At 33.8% G+C, this 24,041-nt stretch overlaps 1 protein-coding gene across 1 annotated transcript; it reads right to left on the bottom strand.

Moving 5' to 3' along the window:
• Nucleotides 1–7,436: 7,436 nt before the first annotated feature.
• LOC114741711 (lupeol synthase) lies at nucleotides 7,437–16,685 on the bottom strand. Its single transcript, XM_028929961.1, has 19 exons — nucleotides 16,602–16,685; nucleotides 15,823–16,070; nucleotides 13,317–13,502; nucleotides 12,464–12,553; nucleotides 12,185–12,382; nucleotides 11,797–11,881; nucleotides 11,536–11,702; nucleotides 11,201–11,389; nucleotides 10,522–10,635; nucleotides 10,287–10,406; nucleotides 10,074–10,196; nucleotides 9,855–9,953; nucleotides 9,689–9,745; nucleotides 9,566–9,612; nucleotides 9,345–9,488; nucleotides 8,863–9,040; nucleotides 8,233–8,313; nucleotides 7,995–8,078; nucleotides 7,437–7,863 (listed from the first exon to the last, which is right to left on the bottom strand). The coding sequence occupies exons 2-19, from the start codon at nucleotides 16,015–16,017 to the stop codon at nucleotides 7,753–7,755; spliced, it is 2,268 nt and encodes a 755-aa protein (XP_028785794.1). The 5' UTR covers nucleotides 16,018–16,070; nucleotides 16,602–16,685; the 3' UTR covers nucleotides 7,437–7,752.
• Nucleotides 16,686–24,041: the final 7,356 nt, after the last annotated feature.

The following is a 24,041-nucleotide window of genomic DNA, read 5'->3' as shown; positions in this document are numbered from 1 at the left end:
CAAATGCGCTCTCCCGTACTTGTTCCCTCATGGACACATGCTTCAGCTGAACCAGGCCACATGTGAACGAACTGATTCCACGTGTGAATATACGTATTTCTTTTGCAAATTGGCTAGTTCCCCTTGCAAATGCACACTCCCGTACTTGTTCCCTCACGGACACATGCTTCAGCTGAACCAGTCCACATGTGAACGGACTGATTCCACGTGTGAATATAGGTATTTCCTTTGCAAATTGGCTAGTTTCCCTTGCAAATGGGCACCCTGTTCAGGTCAAGGACGGAACATGTAAATAGACTGATTCCAGTTGTGAATATATGTATCGGAGTAGCAAATTCCCTAGTTCCTCATGGAAATGGACACCTTATTCAGGTGAAGGAGGGCACCTGCATAATTAAGAGGACACGTTGTTCAGCTGATGAACGACACTTGTGAATGGTCTAATTGTGTTGTTAACTTATTTGCCTCTCTTGCAAATTGTCTAATCGTTCATGCAAAGGTCTAATCCCTGATGTAGGTTGTTCAGTTGGAAATGGACGAACATTTGGTGTTAATTCCTGTTTTGTTGGTGCAAATTCCCTAATTTCTGTTGTCAACCGTACATCTAATGAAAGTAAACAAGTAGTGATAATATAAATCCATCAAAACAGTTTTTATTAACATCTTTTGTATACACAACATTTAAGTCCGCATAAAGTGTTCACAACAACAATTACAGTGCTTATCAGCAAAAACTATAAGGTAGGAATTTGATCAGTCATCACTTTCTCTTGCGTTGTCTGTTAATGTGGTCAAGGTGTTTGGTAACAGCATCTGACTTGATGTTTCTTTGATGAGTCACGAGCCACCACAACAGCTCACACCGTATAGATGTGTATTGATCCTATGGGACAACAATAACTGTTCTCAGTAAGTTGACACAAATGCATGATGTCATTAATATATAATTCAACACCTACCGCTGTATAATAAGGCATGGTGAATAGAACTCCATCCTTCTCTTGTGGGTTGGGCCACTCTCTTAGATATGTGATGACATGAACCCCACAATCATCACTGAAAAAATGAACACATCACTATGCTAGCTTATCTATGTCGATTATAATTTATGACAAATAACTTTCAGTGAACAAAAGACTCACGTATTGTCTTGAACATGAACCGTGGGATACAAGATGTCATTGTTTGAATCTGGGTTGGCCAACCCCTCCAGCTCAGGCTTCACTCTCCTTAGTATTTCAATGAAGTGTGCCCTCTACACAATTACAAATGATTATCACACAGGGGATACTATGGTTGTCCACAAAAGTAGCAGAATAATTACACCACTTACAAAAGTTTGCGCCATCATTTGCTGCCCCTTTAATGCTAGATCAGACTTATTCTTCTTCTTTTGGTGCTTCACTGTATCCTCACACCACGCAGAGAGTCTAGCACATAAAACTTTAGTGTGCTCAGTTCAAACACAAAGCAAAACCAATGCAGTGCAAACACAACAGGTGCAAATATGTATTCACATTCAGCCAAATTGTATCCCAGGTGTTGGGGAAGTAGTTCTTTCAGGTGTTTGTCCACTTGCCATGCTGTGTGTTACTGCACCATCCTTGCCTATCACAACAGCAAATTTGCAAATTGTCAGCAATGCAAATTGTCAGTGAAGAAACTGTATCGATAACTTGATTGCACAATTTCACTAACCGTGAAATCTGCATCAAATATGTGTCTTTTAACCGCAGAGGCACTCTCCTGTTGGTCAGCGTTCAAGGTGTGGGCAATCAGAGTCATGATCTGTAGAATAAAGGAGTAGGAAAATTAAATTAAAATTGTGGCACATTTCATATATGGCCACTTTGATGTAACTTGAATAGGTGCACGTACCCTGTTGCTTATCCACCTTCTGGGACCCAGTGCTTGTAGGTCTGATCGTGTTGCCAAATGCCCAAACATATCTACCATGATCCTACAACAAATATGAAAGTGAAAATAAGTAGTCAGTGTTGCATAGTAGTATTATTCATAGGTTGTCTTTTCCATAATAACTGACTATACTTACTCTTGAGCCTCATCTGGTTGACACCACTCAGTACACACAGTATAAAATGCATCCCTATCACTCATTTTCACCTTTCTGCCATAAGTAGACATGTAAGGAGATTTAACTGTTGGGACTTTACGTCTACTTGACCTCCTTGTGGGTAGCTGCACTGCTTTGCCCACTATTTTCCCTTCTTCGTTTCCTTCTTCCGTTTGAGCTGCCTGTTCATCTTCAGTATCCTTTTCTGCAGCTTCATCTTCTCTCACATTGTCATTCTCGTCTTCATCTTCCTCTTCTTCTTCTTCTTCTTGCTGTTCATCATCATGCGATTTGTCACCACTTTCATGTGTTTCTCTACTCTCTACAGTCATAACTTCATCATGTTGTGGTCGCTCATTTTCATCCTCCTCAGTGTGGTGTTCTTTTCCTTCTTCTTTATTGCCTCCCCGGTTAAGAAGTTTGTTTTCCAACTTAATTAATTCATCACCCACTAAGTTTTGAATCTTGGCCATCTCATTGTTCAATGTGTTGTTGAAATTGACCCAAAACTCCTTAATGTCCTGCACATTGTAAATGTATGTCATCAAACAGATATTAAGTCTCACCAATAGACATTACAACATTGGTATTACTCACCGGATGATGGAAACTTCTACTGCTCCCCGGTTGTGTTGACTCATTCACTTCAGCAGTGGGTGGATTGTAGAAAATGCCATGTCGACTCTCCTTTTCCGCATCAATTCTCCTCTTCACAGCCTTATCATCCCAATGTCTGACGGCGTCTTTGTCTTTTAGTTCACCTCCCTGCAGAGGGAACCTTTACAGGAAGTACAACTACAGAGAAAGAAAAAATATGACTCAAAAATCAAATTACATAATACATCAACAGTTTAATGGTCAAAGCATATCCAACAGGGCATATTTTGTAAGGAAATATGCAAGTACCAATAAAAAGTAGATGCACCCTCCGAAGACTCTGGCACTCTCGGTCTGTCCTTCCTTACTGCTCCTATTGTACCGTTTAATTTCCTCACTGAGCTCGTCAAGCACAAAGGAAGCCCAGTCAAATTTTTTCCAGTTATTTTCTGTGCAGGCCATTACTTTTAGCACCTTGTCACTCACACTTGTACTTCCCGTGGGACAAAGAAGAGTACCCACTGTGAAAAGAACAAAATAGAATTCAAAGGTTCCATCTTCTTCATCACTCTTTATCTTCTCCGCAATTTGAGAATATGTCAATGGAGTATAGTCCTTCTTCAGCTCATTTACTTCATCCTTGAAGCCATCCAACTTCACTTTGGAGCCCTTATCTGGTAACCCAAGAACCCTCCTAACATCTATACTAGTGACCTTCTTTGTCTTCCCCTTTATGGTAATTTGTTTACTTGGGGGGTCATATGCATGAATCAACTCCAGACATAAATCTCTGGGCAGCTTATTCAAAGTAATACCAAGAAGATGACCAAACCCCATTTCTTCTACCTTGCGCTTCAAATTTTCTTTGCCATTATAAAGTTTGCCACTTCCTTGAATTTTGTGGGGGAGCACCGAGTAGAAAATGGGGACACATATTTCTCCTTCTTCTTCTTCTCCTCTATCAGCTGTTCCTCCTTCTTCCTGTACGGCTCCCTGTCAGCATCACTCATCTCCCTCCAAATTGCTGAAGCCGCATCTGTGATTGCTCCCATATTTCCATGCATCTCCTGCTTCTTTTGCTCCCAATATTCTCCCTTGAATACTTTCCAGCCGGTAACTTGTGCGTCCTTTTTTCCCATCTTCTTCCTGTATCCAATAATCACAAAGTCATTAGTTAGTACATTAAACAGCACTTCAACATTCATACCATCCAACATTTCTTGTAACATAAACCCGGAAATTGTATACACACTAATTATTATTGTTAAATCCTTAACTTTACTTGTCATACGACAGGACATCAAATTGTTACATGTAGGTTAACTGGATAATGACACCATTCTTCGTGTAAATTAGCTAACATTCATTGTCAAGCCACAAAAGATCAGATTCCCATAAACATGCAATTATGCAACAGAGGTGGTTAATTAACTAATTGTTGAGGTAAATTTCCTACCTTTCTCAGTCCAACATGCATCAAACAGTTACACATAAGCTAAGTGGACATCCAGCTCACTAGTGGTGTCAATTGCCTAATTTTCCCTGTGAGGCAACTGCACACCAAATTCCCACAAACTAAGTGGGTAATTTACTGATTCTCCGTGTAAATTTCCTAACTTGACAGATTCAACAAAAATATAAAACCGTTAGACAGGAGCTATGTGGATAATCCCCTAGATCCTCGTGTCAATTGACTAATTTCTCCTGTGAGACCCGCTACGGATCACATGCCAACAAACATGAAATTTTGAATTGCAAGTTGTTACTTTACTGATTGTTCATGTAAATTCCCTAACTTCAAGAGTCCAACACACATCAACCACTTACACAAAAGCTAAGTGGAAATTCACCTAAATGCTCGTGTCACTCACCTAATTTTCCCTGTGAGGCCGCTGCAAACCAGATTCCTACAAACATGCAATTATGCAACATAGGTGGTTAATTAACTAATTGTTGAGGTAAATTTCCTAACTTTCTGAGTCCAACACGCATCAAACAGTTACACATAAGATAAGTGGACATCCAGCTCACTGGTGGTGTCAATTGCCTAATTTTCCCTGTGAGGCAACTGCACACCAAATTCCCACAAACTTAGTGGGTAATCTACTGATTCTCCATGTAAATTTCCTAACTTGACAGATTCAACAAAAATATGAAACCGTTAGACAGGAGCTACGTGGATAATCCCCTAAATCCTCGTGTCAATTGACTAATTTCTCCTGTGAGGCCCGCTACGGATCACATGCCAACAAACATGAAATTTTGAATTGCAAGTTGTTACTTAACTGATTGTTCATGTAAATTCTCTAACTTCAAGAGTTCAACACACATCAACCACTTACACAGAAGCTAAGTGGAAATTCACCTAAATGCTCGTGTCAATCACCTAATTTTCCCTGTGAGGCCGCTGCAAATCAGATTCCTACAAACATGCAATTATGCAACATAGGTGGTTAATTAACTAATTGTTGAGGTAAATTTTGTAACTTTCTCAGTCCAACACGCATCAAACAATTACACATAAGCTAAGTGGACATCCAGCTCACTGGTGGTGTCAATTGCCTAATTTTCCCTATGAGGCAACTGCACACCAAATTCCCACAAACTTAGTGGGTAATTTACTGATTCTCCGTGTAAATTTCCTAACTTGACAGATTCAACAAAAATATGAAACCGTTAGACAGGAGCTACGCGGATAATCCCCTAGATCCTCGTGTCAATTGACTAATTTCTCCTGTGAGGCCCGCTACGGATCACATGCCAACAAACATGAAATTTTGAATTGCAAGTTGTTACTTAACTGATTGTTCATGTAAATTCTCTAACTTCAAGAGTCCAACACACATCAACCACTTACACAGAAGCTAAGTGGAAATTCACCTAAATGCTCGTGTCAATCACCTAATTTTCCCTGTGAGGCCGCTGCAAACCAGATTCCTACAAACATGCAATTATGCAACATAGGTGGTTAATTAACTAATTGTTGAGGTAAATTTCCTAACTTTCTGAGTCCAACACGCATCAAACAGTTACACATAAGATAAGTGGACATCCAGCTCACTGGTGGTGTCAATTGCCTAATTTTCCCTGTGAGGCAACTGCACACCAAATTCCCACAAACTTAGTGGGTAATTTACTGATTCTCCGTGTAAATTTCCTAACTTGACAGATTTAACAAAAATATGAAACCGTTAGACAGGAGCTACGCGGATAATCCCCTAGATCCTCGTGTCAATTGACTAATTTCTCCTGTGAGGCCCGCTACGGATCACATGCCAACAAACATGAAATTTTGAATTGCAAGTTGTTACTTTACTGATTGTTCATGTAAATTCCCTAACTTCAAGAGTCCAACACTCATCAACCACTTACACAAAAGCTAAGTGGAAATTCAGCTAATTACTCGTGTCAATTGCCTAATTTTCCCTCTGAGGCCACTGTAAACCAGCTTCCCACAAACATAGTGGGTAATTTACTGATTCTCCATGTAAATTGCCTAACTTGACAGATTCCCGGAAACATGAAAACCGTTTGACAGAAGCTAACTGGATAAACCCCTAATTCCTCGTGTCAATTGCCTAATTTTCCTTGTGAGGCCACTACAGATCAGATTCCAACAAACATAGCTGGTAATTTACTGATTCTTCATGTAAATTGCCTAAGTTGACAAATATATGCACACATGAGGTTGTCACATGCAACTGGTTAGTCAACTAATTCTTCACGTCAATTGACTAACTCCCATTGTTAGCCCACAAAATCTCACATTCCAACAATCAACGGGATAAACCAAACAAAACAAACTCATTTGCCTAATCCATACGACAACATTTGCCCCTCCCAATTCTTTTCCTAATTCCTGCAAAATGCCTACAAACACTATAGCAATACAGTTAACTACCAAAACTAATTTTTCCCTAAATAATTAATAACTTTCTTACTTAGCCTCCACACAAACTCTTCATGCTACACTCACAAGCCTTCGCTCACTAAATCAGGAGCATTTGCTAAAGGGCAGTCGGGGAAACGGCCGAACACTATGTGACACATTGGTAATCATTCCTGGGTTAGAACCTAAATGTCATTACCAAACACACCCACCTTTCAGTGGGTCATTCCTCCTTAACCTACCATGAAAACAAAATCCAAGAAATCTACTGTATTTAACGGGGACCGCGAAGCTTACCAAAAGGAAATCAGTGACTTCTTCTCACCCTGCTTCTTCCTTCTTTGTCGATAGCCCTGCAAGTTTCCTCCTTTGTCGGCCTCTTCTTATTCTCCTTCCGCTTCTAGTGATTACCACGAACCTGCAGATTGAAGCTGATGGAGTTTTTGGGGGCCACGTCGAACACTTTTTGCAGATTGCGAGAGGTAGGAATCTTCTCATAGAGGTAGCACGTTCGCAGTCGGGAGAGGGCAGATTTTTCGCAGAGTGGTAGCACGTTCGCAGACCGGGAGACGCTGTAGTTTTCCCAGAGTGGTTGCACGTTCGCAGAGCGGGAGAGGGAACAGTTTTCGCACACGGATTACGTTTGCATAGAGAGAGAGCGGGAGGACTTTTGACCGTCGCTTTTTTGCCTTATTTTCAAATTTCAGAGGAAGTAAAATGAGGGGCAGTGGTGTTATTTCGTTTGTGGAATTAATATCAGATTGGCCCCTTGGTTCTGCAGTGAGGTTTCAGAAAGTTTTGAGGGCTCTTTGAGATTAATTGTCTTCTGAGGTCCTACAGTGAAATTTTTCCAAAAAATAATATAGAGATAGGGTCTCAAAGAAGAATTGGGATACAAGGAACAATATAGACATTTTTATGCTTCGAAGGTCACAATACATTGCAGCGATTACACAGAGAAATTACATATATCCTTATGAACCATACAAAAAGGTATGATATTGTAAATTACATATATCCTTATGAACCATAAAAAAAAAAAAGTACTATAATACTTATTATATGTGCATGTATATACCCTTATGGAGTACTATATTTTGAAGGCACCGCTTGTATTTTAGTTACACCAAGTATGAGTGACATGCTACAGCTGGCGGGGAGGATCTGGAAATGGCGGGGAGGGTTTCGAGTATCATGCATAGAGGACCCGTCGGCGATATTCTCCGAGAGCCCATATCGGAAAGATGTTCCGGTACGACGAGTAGTTCAAGGTACAGTTCCTCATAAATACTCCCGTGATCTCCTGTAATGTCCAGATATCCAACAACGATGAAATTGAAAGCTTAGTTATACTATTCTGTACCAAACTTACTGAGAAAATTGCAGATAGGATTTTTGTAATGAGAAACAATGTCGAATTGATTATCGAATTACCTGCTGGGGGAAGTCCCCATCTTCCATTTGTGAATTGATCAGCAATCTTATTCCACGGTGTATAGGTGTTGGATCTATCTCGGCCTGTAGTCACAAGAAACAATACAGCGAATTTGTGGTTATTACGGCACTTTGATGCATGCTTAAATCTTAATCATAGTCTATGTTCAGGAATGTCCCCAAAATAAATAAAAATAAAAATCTAATTAAATAGTTGAATAGTTTTGCTTTTACTAACCTGGCCGGCATCAATGAGGGATAACAGAGCCCATGCGGTCTGAACTAAGTTTGCACGGTTGCCTTCAATATTCGTATATACCTGTTTTGTAAGGAAGGCATGTGAATATATAGCCTCTTCTGTAGCTTCAATTATTCTCTCTTTTGCCAATTAGTATGCAACTTCCAAGTGAAATTCATATCAATACATCTATATATATATATAATAAAATTTATATAACAAGCCATGTTATTCACAAGTCATAAGTAATACTATCTTCGATCCTTAATATAAGATCCATTTAATTTTATTTTGATTCTAAATATAAGATTTCAATTCATTTTGTCTCTTATATTTATTTATTTATTTTAAGATAGTTCTTCTAATAACGGTAATTCTAGCTAATAAACTTGATTAGCAAGGATGTTTTAGAAAAGACAACGCTTATTTATTACAAATAATTATCTTAACTTATTTCCTTAATCTACTCAAATTAATCAATTAGTTTTTATATTTAGGACCGGAGGTAGCACATCTTATCAGTGTATACACAGAAAAATATGTCTTCTTTGATATATATAATGGTTGAACGACAGACATAACAGAATCAATTTTGAAGTATCGATGTTCAATGAAAAACACATTTCATACCTTATTCTGACTTGACAGGTAGCTCTCTCCCCAGCCACCATTAGGTAGCTGCTTTGACAACAAAAACCGACAAGCTTTCCGCAGTGCCTCACAGTTCTGGTAATTTCTCCCACAGGATGTCAGCCCCTCTACAGCAAACCAGGTACCATATGTGTAACATATTCCCCAGCAACCGTACCTGTCGAGTAGGTTATTTCTTAGAGTACAAGTGAAATAAAAAGTTTGTTTGGTAATGGTACCTTACTATCCGAATAAATTTTTTAGTGCTTACATGAGTTACTTTGGTAAACAACAAATACGTTGCATGGTAATTTATTTTCAAGGGATGTCAAAGAGATCAACATGTGATACGTGCATTTTTGTTAGAATTAGTTTAGACTCGGCATCAGTTGGAATGATAAAATGCGTAACATATAGCTGTACAGTAGATTATTGTGCATCAAAGGGCATGGATGTAAAGCATGAAAAATGAAATTGGATACCATGAACCATCAGGATTTTGTGTGTCTTCAAGGTATTGAGCTGCTTTAGCAATGCTGTGATCTATTTCCGTTCTTCTATGCTTTGGGTATAGCTTTCTAAAGAGGGCCAACCCCTGCATTGCTGATCCTGTGCACTCGACATACCTGTTTCACAAAATGGCACACTGTAAGAATCAGATAACCTGTGGTAAACAGTACATCAATTAACGGTATGAGCTAACTCCATCTCAATTAGAGTGTCTTCAAAGAACTCTGTTGGATTGAATTTCTGCAAAACACATGAATGTCACTTAGTTTAGAGTTGTTCATCAATCTTTTGCATACTCAATTTTTTTCCTTCTTACCTCTAACCACCGATAGGCTCTCTGAGGCTCCCAAGCTGGGAATCCACCGTTGCTACTCTGTGCACAATGTCAACCATACATGGAATCAATCATGTTTATGTTTCTATTACTGCTTGGCTTGTTCTTCTTTAGAGAGAAAAATGAGATTGTAGTTAGAAAGGCTTACTTGTAGAGAGAGGATGACATTAACAGCATCATAGAGCCTTTGTGTTTCCATTTTTTCCCCAACTAGATCAGTAGGCATTTGTGAGAACAAGAGTGCAGCCTGTAATAAGATGAAGAAAATGATCCAATTAAAAGCTATGGTCACCCAAAAAATTTTTACCAATAAAAAAGTTTGCTTGCACATTTAAATATATATATATATATATATATATATGCAAACCTTGAGCCCTTCTGCTGTGCAATCTGAGACTTGCCAACCATGATCATGCATTGAGAATGTCCATGCTCCTTTGCATATGTGTCTGAACATGGCTTTGAAGTCCCCTGAAGGATTGTCTCGCACCTTCAAATATATTCAAAGTCTTTAGACTCATTTGAAAATAGAGAGAATTCAACCGGGTTAATTGCCACGGATTAAGTAACAGGTTGTAACCTGTGAAGCCTTCACGAAGTCATGTGCTTTGCGAAGTGTGGGTCCATACTCTTCGCTCAGATTACAAGAAAGGATTGCTTGTATAGCAAACGCTGCATCCCACGTTTGACACCCAAAACTCTGTATATACATAAAATTATCAGTACATTTATATTGTTAGAGATTGTATAGGCTTTTAAGGTTCTAATTTGAAGGATTTAACTCAGAATGTAAATGAACAAGTTATAATATTAACCTGGATTTTCAAGCCGTCCTCAGCGAGCCAGAAGTAATCAGGGATTCTGGCCAGATGAAGCCTGTATGCTTCTGAATTGGGGTCTTCAACCCAACGAGCTATCAAACATAATACCTGTCATGTCCATTAAGTAGTGATATTAGAACCTGTTCATATAAGCTAAGAGATATTGGTGAATTCTTTAGCAAGCTAATCCATATACATAATCTGGTGGAACCAGTACTATAGCTAAGAACAGTATCAGTTCCACCTCTTTTCTAAGTTATGTGCTACTCCTCTTGTCCTTAATATAAGACCCATTTAACTAATTTGATTAGATTAAAGAAGTTAGGTAAATTAGTTAATTATGAGAAAAGTGACATATTTTTCCTAAAACACCATAATCATCTTTCTTAATACTTCCTCTCCCTCTTCTACTTGATTATGGTTGAGGGAGTATCTATAGGAGTAATTTAGAAAAAACTGATAAATATGATAAATGGGTCTTATATTTAGGATTAAAACTAACTCAACAATTGGGTCCTATATTAAGGACTGGAAGAGTATTATTTTACTTCTTGATCCTTGATTTTGATTTGTGGGCAATAAAAATTTTATCTCAACCTTTGCAGGTGGGGGCCACAACTAGTTATGTATATACAATACATACATACATACATACATACATATATATAAATACCTTTTCTACACTGCCAATGCAAAGGTATCTACTGTTCTCATCCTCATAGCGAACATGATTGATTGCGGTTTCAATTGCCTTCTCTCTCAACTTGGAAAAAGGCCAGCGTGTCAAAATAGGCTCTGCTACGTGATGAAGAAGTCCCCATAACATATCTTGAATAAGTGGGTGTGGATAGTACAGATCCTCCTGAAATATCAGTTCTTGATCATTTCATTTTTGCTTTCACTGTGGCTTACTGGCTTAGTAACTTCCATGGGAAAATAAGTCTTTTTCCCCCCTTAAATGAAGTGGGGCAACGAAACTAATTGCACAAATTTAAAATTTAATCTAACCTTTGCGACTGTGTTTCGGGCTTTATTCCAGTTGATTTGATCATAAGGTTGGTTGTGCATTTCTTCTCTTAATGATTTGACTAAGCCAGTGATAGGACCCACAAACCTCTTGCCATATAAATATGACATAGGCATGTAAACCAGTCGACAATAGCACAACATTTTGCCTGCACACCATTAGGAAAAATGAGTTATGTACGTACAGAGATGCAGTTAAATGATTTCAAGGTGAAAAGGCTGGGAATTAGTTAGGGCACAGACTTGGATGAAATGGAGTGCTCTGAGGAAGAAGCCAAAACTCTGGTGGAAGAGGGTTGCATCCCGACCATTCATATACTCCAAGTACCTGTACCACATATAAATACTCTTGTTTTAGATTTAGGGGTTTTAGTTGTGAAGGATTATTTTTCAAAATATTAACATAAAACACTCAAGCTGTACAATTTCCTTATGTTTTTACTTAATACTACTTCCGATGCTTAATATAACAGCTACTTAAGTTTGATGAATTTAATTAATCATAATAAATATGACAAGATTTTCTTAAAATACTACTGTGCTACACCATATTATATGTTAGTTTATAACTTAGGTAAGCTAGTTTGGGGGGGGGGGGGGGGAAGTGATAAATACAAGGAATGAAGAATACCGTGACCCAGAACTTTCCCCAGGAAGGAATAGCGACTAAGCCACCATGGTCAAGGATCCATTGTCGGCCTCTGGACATGGCTCTGTCTTCACCATCTTCAGGACCCTGTCCCAGAATTCTCAATGCTATGTAGCTCAGTGCTGTGCCAAACATGGTGCTGTGTCCCTCTATGTGGAATCCCCATCCTCCATCTTCGTTCTGTCCCATTCATTTCCTCACTCATCTTAGTTATTCTTGTTTAATGCACAAGAAGAAGGCTTTGCGTCACAGCTCACTCACCTGATGATTATACAAGTACCGTATGATCTCCTTCTGATGTTCTGGCCCCAACACTGCATTAAGAGATCCTGTTATATACAGGGCCATCACCTGCACATTTCCATCACTTATTATTAGCATTGTCTGTTTTCAGATATTAGGGTCAAGTTCAACCTCTTGTACGGTAACGAAAGAAATATTGGGCTAAATGAGCAGATCTATGTCAGAGACTCTCAGTCATTGAATTGCTCCATTCAAGAGCCACAGAAATAGAAACGGGGCTTGCTCTCTTGTGGTGTGATACATATTAGGACATATGTAAAATCTGAGCAAATTATAAATAAGTACATGAAAAATTAATTACTAATAAATCCTCTAAATTTGCTTAATGTAATTCATGTGTTGTGCGAAACTTATCCTTAATCTCCCCTACAAAATATTTGCCTACCCTGGGGGATCCAGTACTGTCAATCATTCAAGGGAGAATGATAAAAAAAAAAAAAAAAAAAAAAAAAGCTGAAAATTATTAAATTTTAAATCAGATTTGATAATAATATTTTATTTAGTGCTGATAATACTAAATTTATAAATAATAATAAATTTTTGTCTACATTTCTTATACAAATTTTCAATTTTTTTGTTTGTCATTTCCTCATCATTCAATTAGTTGCATTGGAGAGCTGTCAAGTCCCCTCACATGGGTCCCACTATCTTTATCAACTAAAGCGAGTAATAAATAATGCAACCAATCGCTGGTCCCCCCCCCCCCTGGACACACAGGATATTTAGTGTTGGAAACAAACTGTTTGGGCATTAAATGTGCCACGTCAAGCTTGAAATTATGGTAAATGAAGGAGAAAATGAAGAGAGTTACCAAAGGCTGAAGGAAGAACAAGGGGCCAGCAGATTCAGCAGGCCAGTGACCGTCGTGGGCCTGAATGGTTGAATAGAAACTTATGGCCCTTCTCATCGTTCTTATCACTGCTTCCGCCGTGATCTCCTCCGCATCTCCCACTTTCACTGCTTCCGGAATCGCCCCACTTGGATTCTCCTTTCTCAGCTGCAAGTGCAACGCCAACCAAGTCAGTTTTCTTTTAATTATTATTCCATTATTAAGCCTTTTATATACTCATCCGGTCCTCATTATTAGGTTAATTTTGATGTTAAATATAGGATTTATTTCTTATATTTATCAGTTTCTTTTAAATTATTCTTGTGGATATTTTTTCAGCCATAATCAAATAATTGAGAAAGAAAGGATATTAAAAAAGATAATTATGATATTTAGAAAAAACATGTTATATTTTTTATAATTAATTAGTTTATCTAATTTTTTTAATTTAGTCAAATTAATTAAGTATGTTTTATATCAGGGATAGAAGAAATATTATTTTACTACTGCGTTATTTAAATCCAACACTTTAACAGTCAAAAGGAAAGATTCGACGCAGGCAAAGGCAATCAATGCGCAAGGCGTCATCCGATCAACCTTTTTGGCCTTTCCGTCCTCTTTGTAATAAAAAAAAAATATAATAGTATATGTTTTTCCACAAGTCAAATTTTCTCCTCGATTGCCTCCACAGAGAGACAAAGAAATTTCTCAAAACTTGCACGGATTATTAACCCCGCTATGGTAATTTTGCTGTCTCTTCTTCCCTTTCTATATTAGTTATTCTTTTGCGTCTTGTTTACTTCATTTGCTCCTTAAGATTTAAGCGACACACTTCTGTACTTGTTGTTGAAATTTTCAAATATAGGCTTAAAATTTTTCTTAACCCCTCTGACTACTTCACTGAAACTAAAGAAAAATGGTTTAACTTATTAATATTAGTTGGAGCCAAAAGAAAATTTTCATCTTTAATCTTATTTAATAATATAACTTTACTTGACACTACATCATCTTCTAAATATAAAAACTAGTTTATAGTACAAAATAACTTTTATATTTAGAAAGAAAATATTAGTAAGTAATATAGATAAACACCATATTAAATTTCACATCTCTTTCTAATTCTTTTAACTATAAGACCTTATTTATAAATTACAAATGAGATTTTATAAAAGGTAAAGGGGCTAGTAAATTGCAATAAAGAAACTGATTGTATTGTACTAATACTAAATACTAATAATTGTAACGTGCCTTGTCATGTAGAGGCAGGTATGTATATGGGGCCCCGTAATTGAATGTGTGATATAAGATGCATTTATTCTTATTTGTTTTCAGGGGTATGGTTAGATGAGTATATGTTATCAGCTTTCCTCGTGAAGTTATGGCAGTTGGCAGCTGAGAACTGACATCACAAGGTTGATATATATATATACTTCAATTATAAACAACTTATAACTGGATGAGACAATTTGAGAGTGGACCCCAGCGAATCACAATATTTTTTGAATGATTATAAAAATATTTATTATAAATTTTCTATTATATTGATGTGAAATATTCAATGATTCTACTTTCGCAAGACACATCGCCATTTTCCTTAGCCCCAGACAGTTGAAACACAAGTCAAACCCCAAATAGACGCGTCACTTGATGAGAAGGGCTTTAATTAATTTTGTTATTAATTTTTGTGAAACCGTACAAAAAAAAAGGAAAAACCAAATTTTTTCATAAAAAAATCACAAAAATATGTGACAAAGATGCTAGCTAGCCACCTTGTCATCATGACCACCGTCAAGCCTAGTTCTGATACCAAGCTTATTTATCCCTGTTACTCCATAACTAAAGTTTGAGAAAGTTAAGAATGTACTAATTAGAAAAACAGAAATTCATGTCGTCTCTGACCTTTTAAAAGGACAAATAAATCAGAATAAAAAATTTCACCAAAAGCGATGCTTAAAAGGTAATCAAGGGAATACTCTAGAGTTGCTGTGTAGGCTGTTTATAATATATATAATTTATTACATAAATTAGCATATTAAAATAATATATTTGTAAGAATTAAATACTAATAATATTATTGAAACATTATATATTATTTTATTAAAACTGTGGTGACAACTGACAAACTTTATCCTCGCTAAATATTGCTATACATGCAATCCATTTTTTGGCCTTGAATATATGCAAATCCATTCAATAGTTCAACTTTAATAGAAAAACTTGTGACCAAATCATATGTTACGATGAATAAATCAATATATATATATATGTATCATAGTTAGCATGGCTTTTATTTATTTATTTATTTATATTTATTTTTTAAAACAACTCTCGGGAATTTATCTTATCTTATTTTATTATATTATATTCTTTTGGAAAGCGGAAACTAAAAAGTAGAAGGATGAGCTATAAGAAGGTGACGTGGACACCGGAACGACAGAAATTAGTGAAGGGACAGGAAAGAAATGAGAAACGACGTCGTATTGTGTACCTGGTGGCGCATCAGAAGATCGGCGCTTTGTTTGACACGAAATCGATCGAGTTTGAAATTACGACGAAGTTGTTCAATGTGAGCGCGTTCCTCAGGCGTTCCTGCGTCTGGATCGAATTCCCAATGTTGCCTTCCCACGAAGTTGTTCACCGACACCAAGTCCTTCCCTCCTTCTGCTATCTTCAACTTCCACATCTTTTCTTTCTACCTTCGATTCTCCTCTCTGCGTCGTCTCCTTCAGTATAATTCTGGTTTTTCAAAACAGAGATATATACATACATCATGCGTTATGTTCATCTGTATAAATGGGCAGATTCAGATAAAAGAGCATTAATGTTTATACATATATGAATCGTCGTTGTGTTTTTGGGTTGGTGTTTGGTGTTATGGAGGAAGATGAAATGCAGAAAAGAGGAAGTTAATGCATGAGATGGGGCCTATATATACAATGAAGCTAATTAATAATCACTGTATTATGTACGACGCTCCATGATGATCGTCTTAAATAGCCAGAAACAGATGGATTAGCTAGAGACAAGGGATTTATACATATATATATATGCATGTAGGAGGATATATAGAAACAGAGACAACATGTCATATATGTGTCTAATCATCGATCCATGGAATTGAATTGCAGAGAAGAAGAAGAGGAAATAGCAGAATCTGGGAGTCATGAACAAGGTCTGATAACAGAACAAGATTGCCTTCCACCCCATCAAGCAATAAAGGTGGGGGGGGGAGAGAGAGAGAGAGAGAGAGAGAGAGAGAGAGCGTACAGCACTGAAAGTTGCTTCAAATATTGGAAGAAGGTGAGATCGATGAAAGGAGGGGAAGTGCGTGTGTGTATATATAGATATATAGATATATAGATATACAGAGAGGTGTAAGAAAGAGAAATAGAGAGAAGGCTAGCTAAGGAAGAAAAGGGTGAAGGAGTAGTTAGTAGCTAGGATGCTCCAATATTGAAGTAGCAATGACTTAATGCGAATCACATATAAGGCTTTAGTTTGAATGAATGATATACTCATTTAATTTTTGCCTTCATTAATTTTATAGCTTTTAAAATCCCCACAGCTTTTTTGGCCATCCACTCGGTTTCATTTGTTTCTTTATTGCTATCTTTTGCTTCCTCCTTTAAGTCATTCAAAATTTCAAGCAAATACACCTCTCCTTGTCCTCTTTACTCCCACTTTGTTTTCTTTCCCTTTCTCTTTATTATTACTCCTCGTATCCTAAATGTATGAACTAATAAGAGAATTGATTTCTGTGCTAAATATAAAATCTTAATTTATTTTATTTCTTATATTTATCTTTTTTTAAACTAATTCGTATAACTTATAAAATGACATATAATTTACTGTTACATGTGAGTACTTTATATAAAAAAAATCATCATAAGATTAAAGAAAATAATAAGAGATAAAATTTTGGAGAAAGCAATTCAAGCCTAAGTAGATATAAAAGATACAATTTTTTGTTAACAAAAATTCAAATTTTAAATTAATAATTATTTAAAAATTTTAAAAATTATTTTAATCTTTATTTATTACAGTACATTAAGTAATAAAGTACTACCGTTTACTTCTTCCTCTTATATGTATTTAAAAAATTTATGTATTACAGTAAAATGCCCAAAAAAGACGTACGAAGAACGTTTCTAGCAATTAACAGAATTTCGTTAAGCATATAGGATTCTGATCTAAATCGGGATTTTGTGTGGGAATTAAGATAAAAATAATTTGAGAGAGCTTAATTACTGCTAAAAAAAGAATATTGACATTTAATTTGCGTGATTTAGAAGGAGTCTTTTTTATTCAAACTTACAGCGATGCTCCGTTGAAACTGGTTAATTCGCGGAATTAAATCATTACTATAAAATTCAAAGGGTTAGGTAAGGTCAAATCGACAAGAAATACTGTTGTTGCATATTGAGTTTCTGAACGGGCTTTAATTAAACCAACCCAACATGCACTTAATTGGTAGAAATACGGTAACGTGGGAAACTTAACCATAGCTGGTGGTAATATGTTTTTTTAAATTATAATTTAAAGCCAAAATATTTTGAAATTTTAATAGAATACCAAAGGTCTTCAATATTTAAATATATAAATTAAATTATTGAATTATTATTCTTTCTAAATACAAATTTGAAATCCTTATAATAATATCTATTATTAAAAAAATTTCAATATTTTAAAAGTTAATATTGGAATATGAAATTATGGTAACGAATTTTTCTTACATTTGAACATGGAAGATTTAAAAAATTAATTTATTTAACTAATATATATTCAGGAATTTTATATTAACCTTATAAAATCTCAAGCTAATATGTGAAAAATTTTAATATGAAAAATTTAAAAAAATTAATTAATATTACCTTCTACTCTTAATATAAGATATAGTTTGTGATTCAATTTGAATGACAAACTATATTTTATATTAAAAACCAGAGTTTGAGCTTTTAAGACTTTGGATGGATGTTGGAAAAATTTCTAGTTAATATTCCAACTTTCAACATGAAAGATTGAAAATTACTATTATATTTGACAAATATATGTAATTATAAGGATCTGATAATTATTTTTCACATAAATTTACTATTGTGTTTTAACTATGTAATCATTTATAACTAAATTTTCAACTCGGAACAATTCCCCAATAGCTTAGCTTGCATTAAAATTTTGAAGTGTTTAAGTTTTAAATTAAAATATTGGCCCAAATTATCATTCCCATTAAAAAGAAATCCGTCAGAGCCTCCGCCATAAATTTTTATTCAATCAATCTATGGATTAGCAACTCTTAATTGATATATTTAAAAACTTGAAAAATTAATGAACCACCTTTTAAGTTTAGACTTAATTACTGTATTTTTTTCCCAACTTAACTTACTGTATTTACTTTGGGAATACAATTAAGTCCAGAAAACGAAAGGCAACAAAACAAATTGACACAGAAAAACTAAAAAAAAGCTAATTATCATGAAATTTTAAAGAAAGAAAATAATTACTCAAAAATTATTTCAATGATGAAAAGCTATCCTTTCCTATACTAAAACTTGTTATTGAATGTTGTTCCCTTGTCATTAAAACCTTTTAATAATTATTGTTTTGTAACTTCATATCAATTCTTCCATGCTAAAATCAACTGCTCTCTCAAATTTTATATATAAGCTTTAAATTTAAAAAAAATGTAGTCTATTTTATAAGTTTTAATTTGAGTTTATCTTAACATTTAATACTTTTTTCTAACTTTGCCTTTAACTATTTCTCTCTTATCACATTTTTCTATACATTTTCTTTTGTTATTTTTCCTCATTTATAATAAAGGCATATTTGAGAACAAAAGTATATTTATAACCTATTCATTATTTTTAACTAGTTGTTTGTTATTAATAAATAATTAGTTATTTGAAATTCAGGATAAGTACCAAGAGAGTAGTATTTAAGACATAATGATCCCTCTATCTTTACATAATAACTTCCTGTAGCTGAGTAAAGAAGTGTCCAAGGACTTGTTAGCGAGCTAGGCCTTTGTCTATAAAAGAAGAATCTTGAAACTATAACAGATTTCCATGGCCGCAAAAGAAATCTATATACATAGAATTCTCACCGGATCTGAATATCTGGAAAAGTCATTTTCCACCGGCGTTGAAATCATTTATTTTAACAAAACTAATTAATGCATTAGCATGTGCATTGGAGAATTTGGACCGTGAGCCACCGTGTTTATAACTTCTAATTAGGTAATACATATATACGCACTTCATAGTTCAACCAATCTTTAATATAAAATATTTTTAATTATTGTACTAGTATTACAGCAAAAAAAAATAGTTACACCATTAAAATTGTTTAAAATTAATCCTATTTTTATTTTAGTTCTAATTATAATAAACACCATAATATTATTTTTCAAACTGTTATTTTCTTAAAAAGCGTAAGAATAGATTTAACAAGGTATTAAATTTTAATTTTCAGTTTCCGTAAAAAGACTTATAAATAACATAAGAAGAATACTCCATCAATCCCTTATTATAAGATCCAATTTTTTGAATGGGTTGTTCCGTTTTATAAGATCTTCTTTGAATTTATCTGAGCTTTTAATGTATTATTACCTACTTTACCCCTAATTGAATACATTCTCTTTTTTTCATTTATCTCACTATTACTCTCTCACATTTATCCATTTATATATATATATGGATATATTTGAAAAAAAATTATATTTGCTATATATTAATTTCTTTTAACTAATTTTAATTGTTTTCTTAAACTGTACAATTTAATTAAAAAAATTTTATAATAAGAGAGGAAGGGAGTAACTCATCTGGGGGGAGGGGGAAGGCAAGAGCCAGTAGCAATGCTCTTCTTAATAATGACCTATATAAAGTAGCCGAGGGCTAATTTATTGGGTGTGCAATGTCAATGTGTATTGAATCGAGTACAATAATAGTTCACTCAAATAAATGGTCTAACCAAACTCATTAGAGAGGGGGGCCAGTCTGGCAACTAATTACATTAAATTGGGATAAATGTCAACTAAAATTTTCCCAACCGATAAGACATAAATAACACCCTGTCCAGTGAACAATATCCGTAAGTTGAAGAGTAATTTAGTCCAAAATATAAGTCATTTGGAACATGGTAATCAAAGTCGCGTTTCAATACATTAAACTCGCCAATTTCACGTTTTCAACTCAAGAAAATGTGTTAACACGCATATAAAATCGCATTTATTGAAAACTCGTAAATAATGGCTTGTTACCCGTTTAAACTCAGTGAAATCATATTAACTCGGTGATTTATATGCGAGTTTGAAACTAACAACAAAGCTCACTGAAAGCAACCAAATTTTGAAGTTTTTTCCTATGCCACTTAGTGTGTCATAAAAAATATTTGAATATTTAAAGAAAAATCTATAGAATAATATTCCCAACTCATAAAATTTTAATATACAACGATAAGATCATTTTTGTTAAAAATATGTAAAATATTTATATAAAAAATTGAAATATTTATACCAAAGCATGCATAAAAGACAGTTAAATTATTTAACTGTAAATACCTTTAGAATATTGAAAAATCCAACTCAGTGTTCTAAATTACAATTTTTATTAAATTTATAATTATTTTATTATTTGATTATGTATAGTGACTTCATGTATGAATTTCATAAAAATATCTATACTGAGTATGATAAACTATGAATGTTGACTGGTTTACTTTTAATTATTTGGGTTTAAATTATATTTTAACTAAAATGTGGTCATTTTTTATATTTAAATTATTGAATTATCTATTTTTAATAGTTATTTATTAATAGGTGTAAACTCTTACGAGTTTATGATCTGAGTTCATAATTCGAGTTTATATACCTATCATGAGTTTACTTAGACTCGTGAGTTTGAAAACCTTGATTTGGACAATAATTAATATTTATTTATTAATTTTATCTGTGTTGTATTTGTCCTTCCATAAATGTTAGTAATAAAAGTGTTATTAAGAGTAGTAATTAGTAATAATAATCTTTCTTTCATATTTATTCTCCAGACTAATTTGCATAACAATACATAATCTAATGTTATACATTAGTATACAAAGAAATTCAGGTCACATTTGTTATAATTAATTACTTGATCAAATTTTCTTAATTTATTCAGCTTTTATATTAATTAAGTAAATATAAAGAAGATGATCTCGCACATGCTTGTCGCTATTTTGCAATACATAAATCTCTCTATTTTTTGAAATACAATTAGTTAGCTCTCTTTTTTAAAAAAGTTTTGTGTAAATACTGTGATGGATCTGCAGCCGCAAGAAAAATATATATATACTGTGAAGGATCTAAACTTTTTAAAAGTGAATGCATCTCAAACGTACACGCAGACTTTTCTCACTCCTTTTATTTTATCTCTTCCTTTTCTTATTGACAGATTCAATCTCTAATATCTTTTAATAAAATCACATATATAAAAGATTAGGAATGCTAAACATATAACTAATCAGATGCCAATTACGTTTAGTAAAAAAATATTTAAAATTTACCCCATATATATAAATAAAATAACTTTTCTCCTAGAAGTAACTTGAAAATAAAGCAGATTTTTAAATAACATGAATAGTTTATCCATTTTAATTACATTTCTCAAAATAACAAAAAAACAAGTTTAATAGACGAAACGAAATATAAAGAGTGAGCCGTTTAATAATGTTACCTAAGCTCCAACCCAAAAAAAAATACCTTCAATCCTTAATATAATTAAAAACTAATTTGACATTCAATTTGATTTTAAATATAAGACATTAATTCATTTTTTCTCTTATATTTAGAAAAAAATAACATCTAGTTATTATAAATAAATAACTTAACAAATTTTATTAATTTATTCAAATTAATTAATTAATTATTATATTAAGCACCGGACTAGGTCAAATAAAGAGAGTGTGGTGGTGGTGTTGTTAAAATCGAAATGCACGGTCTCGGACCACTTTCTGCTTTGCGGGCAACTTAAAAGTCGAATCACACGATATTCACGCGCCACCAAAATGAAGATTTGCTAATCACTCGTTTACTTAACAAGAATATATTTTTCGATTATATAATATAAAAAGCAATCAATTATATTCGAATCTTTCCAAATGCTTTTGCTTTGATTTGATGAAAAAAAAAATTAATCTAATTCATGACTACAATTTATATGATTATTTTGTTCTTCTTTGGCCAGAGATTGTCATGTTAAAAAACGTTAATATAAAAACTATATATTTTAATAATGTAAACATATTTTACAATGTTCTTTCACATTTTCATTATGCATATTTCCTTTTAGATTAATTTTTACTTTAACTTTTGTTAGTGGAGCTCGCAGGCGATGATCATTATTGACTCATAATTCATAGAATTGCCGGCGGAGCTTTTGAGTTTTGTCTGTTTAACACGTGTATGACATAACTTTTCAAGGAAACATTTGATATTCTTATAAAAAAAAAATACGGATTTTGAAACAATTTATTTGACTAAACTATTTTGGGAGAAAAGGCTGCTTTAGCGTGAAAATGGAGGAGAAAAGAATAATTATTTATTATATAGAATTTTATATAACATTATTTTACGTAAATTTTAAAGTGTATTAATTAAATTAATTCAATAGATATTTTTTAAAAAAATATTCAGACTAATTAACTTCAAAGCAGTGCCTTTATAAATTAAACTTTAAAGCTATATATCATATATAACATGCACAAACGTTCCACGTGCAACAGAGAATATTGATTGTATAGTTTTAAAATTAGAGAGAAAGAACGGAATAATAATATGGGAATTCACTAACTATTACTCCTCCGGTCCTTATTATAAGACCCAATTTGACTTTTTATTTGGTCCTAATTATAAGACCCAATCCATTTTCTTTTTTATATTTATGCATTTTTTTCTAAGATAATCCTTCTAATAATAATAGTTTTAGCTAATATACTAATTAGCAAGGATATTTTAGGAATAACAACACTTATTATTATAAATAACCAACTTAATTTACTTCCTTAATCTCCTCAAATAAGTCAATGGGTCTTATAATTAGGACCGGAGGAGTAATTATTTTAGGAACTAAGTGATAGAGGTTTTTTTCTGTAAAATGAATAATGAGAAAAAAAGAATGTTGAATTATTATCAAAATGTATTGTCATTTGCTTTTCAAGTATAGTTGTTTTTTTTAAGAATATAGCAACTAACACTGATTTAAAATTTTAAAATCTAACAATTATTTTTTTGGATTTTCCCATGAATAATTTCACTATAATTGAACTTAAAAGAATTGGGCCATTTCATTCTCATCTCAAAGGTCTCCTCTTGCTTTATTTTGCTAAAACTCTTGGCCATCTTTCTTATTATAGTTATAAATAAATTTCTGCCATATATATTCTGAAAATTTTCTAGGATTATTGCGATTAGCGCATACACATACACATATACACACACACACACATATATATATATATATATATCCATGTACACAACGTAGCTAGAGTGATCGGTAAGCATGTGATTAAACAAATGTACGTATGAAATAATTGAAACAATATATCAGGAATAAGGGTTCGTGTGTGTGTAGGAAACAAGTGGTTTGTCACCCTGTCCATTAAAATTGGAATTGGGTGCTCAACGTAACCCTGTCCAGCTCATCAATGGTCAATACTTGATTTAAGTAATTAATT

The sequence above is a fragment of the Neltuma alba genome, unplaced genomic scaffold, assembly GCF_004799145.2.
Source record: "Neltuma alba isolate B1F8T4 unplaced genomic scaffold, ASM479914v2 tig00003488_pilon, whole genome shotgun sequence".
In the NCBI taxonomy this organism is placed as follows: domain Eukaryota; kingdom Viridiplantae; phylum Streptophyta; class Magnoliopsida; order Fabales; family Fabaceae; genus Neltuma; species Neltuma alba.
Note: the sequence above shows the minus strand (reverse complement) of the source record. Positions and strands in the feature narration are given on the sequence as shown.

What these genes read in the sequence shown, in the direction of transcription:
- LOC114741711 (XM_028929961.1), bottom strand. Translation starts at nt 16,017, where the DNA reads ATGTGGAAGTTGAAGATAGCAGAAGGAGGGAAGGACTTGGTGTCGGTG. An exon ending in CCCGAAACACAGTCGCAAAG is followed by an intron (nt 11,390 to 11,535) that starts GTTAGATTAAAT and finishes CTGATATTTCAG; the next exon opens with GAGGATCTGTACTATCCACA. An exon ending in GAGCCTATCGGTGGTTAGAG is followed by an intron (nt 9,613 to 9,688) that starts GTAAGAAGGAAA and finishes TGTGTTTTGCAG; the next exon opens with AAATTCAATCCAACAGAGTT.